Raw genomic sequence first — 4,884 nt, forward strand, 5'->3', positions numbered from 1 at the left:
CATTTTACTGGGGAATCTCTTAATTTGTTTTAGAAAGCACACAGCAAACCTTCTGGGTGCCAAAATTTAATATGCCACATAGTACGCTGCAGGAACTGACACTGTGGGACACGTGAAAGGCCATACCAAATCGGTGTCTTTGTGGTACATACTTCTATACTGTGTCTCCACCTCCCTGGTTATCACAATAATCCAGGCAATAAGGCCTGGTCTTGTCTCGAGTGATTTGATAAGCAGTTGATAACTGACAGCTCATTAAGCGCTCGGGATATATAAGTCACAAGGTTTTCAGCATGCGCCTGCGCCTGGGGATTTTGGCAGCTCCCTGGTCAGCAGCCCAGGAGTCACTGGAAGATGTTCTTGCCTGCAACAATACTTGTTTTAGCAGTCAATGGTTTCCTAAGAGTGGCAACAGCCTTCGACATTGGATTATCCACGAAATGTGTAGCAATACCCAAGGAGATGGACATGTGCCACGAGATTGGATACTCTGAAATGAGGCTTCCCAACCTGATGGGACACACAAGCATGGCAGAGGTTGTCCTAAAATCCACCACCTGGCAGCACCTTGTGCACACGGTCTGTCACCCTCACGTGAGGACATTCCTGTGCTCCCTGTTTGCACCCATCTGTTTAGACACGTAAGTACCTCAGTACAGTACAAAACTCCAGTATTTATTTGCCAGAACAAGGATCAAATGAAATGTATATTTATCGTTATCTAGAGGCAGTCTGCACTTTTTCTGAAATAATTCTGTTAACCTTTTTGTACTTACTGGAAAAAAAGGTACTGAAAACATGTTCCACTTCAACTTGAGTTTGCCTTGGGAAAAATGAATGCTGTTGCCAAAGAATATAAAATTTTATTTTGTTACAGTTGAAATTTAATTCTTGTTAATTCAGGGTTGAATCATCTATTGCAAATAGAATCAGGCTCATGCTGACGCTTTTCTCAGGTTGTAATAAAAGCATTTTAAAAAACCGTGACTTAATCCTGTAAACTCCATCCAGTCCATGTGGAAACCACTGGAAAGACTATGTACTCTGCACAGAAATCACTGTTGCAATAGTTTCTGTTATCACTGAGCAAGTTTAACTGATTCAGCCTGGTATTTCCTCCGGCGACAGGTTTATCCATCCTTGCAGGAGTATGTGTGTTGCCGTCCGTGACAGCTGCTCCCCTGTGCTCGCCTGCCACGGACACCCATGGCCTGACAGTCTGGACTGCGGTCGGTTCCCTGCGGATGAGGACATGTGCCTGGCATCTCTTACAAAGGAACATAAATACCTGCACAAAGGTAGCTGGGAGGTGGCAGGGGGGAGGGTGGCCATACACTGCGTTCCTGGGAATCGAGGAGATACAAAGGACACCATTCCCAGACAGTCTGTGATTTTGTAAATGGAGCCATGTCTACCTGTACTGCTTCACCGTGTTCCTGCAGATGGCAGGGAAAAGTGCTAGTACTTGCAGTGTAAACTGTAACAGGACTCAGATGGTGTAAAACTGCATTGCCTCAAAAAAATGAAGTGTAGATAATCTGCACCTAGATAGTGGACGAAGGAGATTACCACCCTGCACAGCTCTGGGCAGTACCATACCCACAACAGCACACTGTGTGTGATTTATAGACTTATCAATAACCTTTATCATGAAAAATGTTATGTATAAAATGAATTGGTTCTCAGACCAGCTTAGAAAAGTTGGGATTATTTATTATCTGATTTTCTTTAGGGAAATCTGAGTTATCATGACATTAATGTTCCAATCTTCACATGCACTCAGGCTTATTAACTTCTGCAGAGAACAGTAGGAATCAGTTGCTGCAAGCACCCACAAATTATTATATTTACAATCCTAGCACAGCCACACCCAGAGTCACTGACAGAATCAGCCATCTAATGTCTTTTCCACCCATTGTAGGCATATTAAAATTAATACTGTAGTAGTTACTGTATTTGATGCTGATAATTGAACTTGTCAGTCTGAACAAGGACTGAACGTGCGTGGAAAATTAAACTCCTTTTCATCGCCAGCCATGTTTTCAGAGAAGTGAGTAGCTTTTACATTATCACTGACCAATTCTGTATTTTCTGTGTCATTCCTGTGGCTAAACAGTGGGCCACAGCTTTGACAGCAGAAAATTAAAACAAAATATTCTGAAAGATAATGATGAGATTTTGTAATTTCTTACCAGTCCTACCAAAGCCTGTCTGCCAGACCTGCCCAGCAGTGGAGGAATTTTTTACACACAAAAGAGTTCTTGAAGTTTTCTGTGGCAGTAACTTTGGTAAGTCCTTACTAACATGGCTGCTATTAAAGAGACTAGCAATGCTCCTTCTAAAATGCTCTAAACTTAGGATAAAAGTAAGTGACAGTTTCTGCTAGGTTTTCAAAGGATTGAGTTTGGCTGCTGAGTTAACTTTGTTTTACAGAATATGATGTTTCTAATCAAAATATAAGGAGGATTTATTTTGCATTAAAGATTTATTAATAATCTAATTTACAACCAGATAACCCTTCTGTTCTTGTCTAGTTGGCTACATTGTAGTACAACATGCTTTATGGAAGATATTTCTAGCAAAAGCATCCAAATAAGCAGGCTTGCCTTTTATTAGTGTTTAGACCCAAAGTAAAGCTTTGGTGTTTTACTAGTGAATGGTGTGTCCTTGTTACTTGTGTGCATGAGTTTTTCATGATACCTACTGAAAAAGAGACACAGAAAATCCTATCAGTAAAATAAACTCTTACCTCGTGGTGTTGTACTGGAGTGACAGGTAATACTTTTGAGTTTACCCTAGGAACTTCCTGCAAAGCCCTTTGACATCAGTGCAGAGACCCTTGGTGACTTTGGCTGGCTTTAGATTGGGCAATATAGAGAAATGTCATGTTAAGAAGTTTTGGTGGAGTCAAGTGGGTTAGGTAGATGCCTATAATGAAAAGGGAATGTCTAAAAGGGTGGTATCAGCAAGCATTACTAGCTATTTTTACTGAGAGGTTCCTAACATGGACAAGGTGCATTTCAGGAGAACTGCTTGGACAAGCTGGGCAGCCTTGTGATGTGAGAATAACACCAACAACTTACAATATCTAATTACCCAAAAATTATTAACATGGTGATGGTAAAAATACATCGCTCACTTCTGTGAAAATATTTTTTCCTAGTTGCCTAACTCCACCAAAAATATATTTACTATATATTTACTATTTTCTTTTTTAAAAATGTTTTTAAATGTATACTGCTGCTCAAGAAGGCCTTACCATACTCTAAATAAATTATGATTATGATTAGCAGCATAAATTATGATAGTATTTTTAAAGAATCATCCTGCTTCCATTGGTAGCATTTCTTTCTGCATTTGAGTAACTGGAGTGACTTAACATGTTTCCTTTTTTTTTCCTTAGCAGTGAAAGTAAAGCTGTCCAAGAAGAGAACAGTATTTGGTGACCCAGAGTACAACATTGAATGCCAAGTGGAATTCATTACCCAGGGCTCACTCTTGCCTTATGAAACTCAGAGTATGATACAACAGTGGCTGCTTATCAATGAAAACTGTACACAGAGGATGACTCCGACCCATCGCCCCATGGTGTATCTCCTTGTGGGGAATATTGAGGAGACCATCATTTTAGTAAACCAAGTCTATCGGTGGCAGAGGAGGGACTCCCAGCTGACTTTGGCCACTCAGAAGTGGAGATACCATAAATGCTTGTAAATATTTATACTATTTGTAAAAAGATTATTATACTTCTCATGCCAAACCTATCCTGTAAATAGGAATGTATTATAAGTGGAATGTAAAGTCTTAATTGCCTTTAAAATTGTATTATAAGTTGAACTTAAACCCCAATGTTATTAGGCCTACTTTCTGTAGTGTTGCAACTATTCACATCAAGTTTGAATTTGGTCAACCATGTATAAATGTTTCTTTGAGTTATTGCAAAGGTATTTTGTAATATGTGCAAAATCTGGCATAAAACAGTTTTAATCCAGCTGATTACCTTTAATGTATTTTTCTGTATTGCCCCCTCTGCCATTTTCTCGAGTTGCCTAAACTTTCTCTTGCCTAATGTTTCGTTAATCCACCTAATATTCTTCCATTAGAGTATTTTAAAAGAAGGCAGCCCTCTGCTGGTCACTTTATCTGGAATCAAAGTGGAATAAATAGGAATATGTAACTGTAAGCACGATATGGTTGGCCCCAGTTACAAGATTTGGTTACTGGGTGTTATTTTGCAATGACAGAGCTGACATAATCTCAGTGGTAACACCTGAGAGAATAGGCTAAATGTAGTTTTTGAAACTTTTTATTCTTGTGTGACCATCTTGAATGTAACACAGTTCAACTGGAATCTAAAATGGGCCTCTCTCACTGAAAGGTACCTTTTAGTTTTCAGACACATTAAAAAAGACAATGCAGAATCGTTACCAGTTGTCTAAGTGGACTGTAGAGAACAAATGGAGTGATTAGTGATTGTCAGTGCCATACGCTCACATTAGAGACCACATGAAAATGGACAGACCTTGACTTAATTTTAATTTTATAAATATATATAATAGATCAAAGAACAGGTAATTGATAATATAGAAATTAGAAGCTATTTCAGTAATACAGTGTCTATTATGGTTGGCTTGAAACAAACATGGGAAAAGTTTATGGTCAGTAGCTTTCTAAAAGTCCCATCTGTAATGATCTGGGTTCCTGGTAAGTCCTCCATAAGTGCAGGTTTGTATGCGTGCTCCCGAGGACACCTGCTTACCACTTTCTACCATGAACTGGAAAACTAGCAGAAACTGAGAAAAAAAGAGCTGAAACAACCTATATTCAGTTCACATTGTATAATGAAGTCACTGCTTAGGAAGAACAAGTAGGTTGTTCAGAAGC

The 4,884-nt window shown here is 39.1% G+C and overlaps 1 protein-coding gene across 1 annotated transcript; it reads left to right on the forward strand.

Moving 5' to 3' along the window:
* The first annotated feature begins 321 nt into the window (after positions 1-321).
* LOC104544085 (secreted frizzled-related protein 2-like) lies at positions 322-3,714 on the forward strand. The gene is made up of 4 exons (XM_010188842.1): positions 322-641; positions 1,129-1,298; positions 2,196-2,288; positions 3,404-3,714. Exons 1-4 carry the CDS (start codon positions 355-357, stop codon positions 3,712-3,714), a joined length of 861 nt encoding a protein of 286 aa, XP_010187144.1. The 5' UTR covers positions 322-354.
* Positions 3,715-4,884: the final 1,170 nt, after the last annotated feature.

Source organism: Mesitornis unicolor, unplaced genomic scaffold (assembly GCF_000695765.1).
Source record: "Mesitornis unicolor isolate BGI_N332 unplaced genomic scaffold, ASM69576v1 scaffold30587, whole genome shotgun sequence".
NCBI classification, from domain to species: domain Eukaryota; kingdom Metazoa; phylum Chordata; class Aves; order Mesitornithiformes; family Mesitornithidae; genus Mesitornis; species Mesitornis unicolor.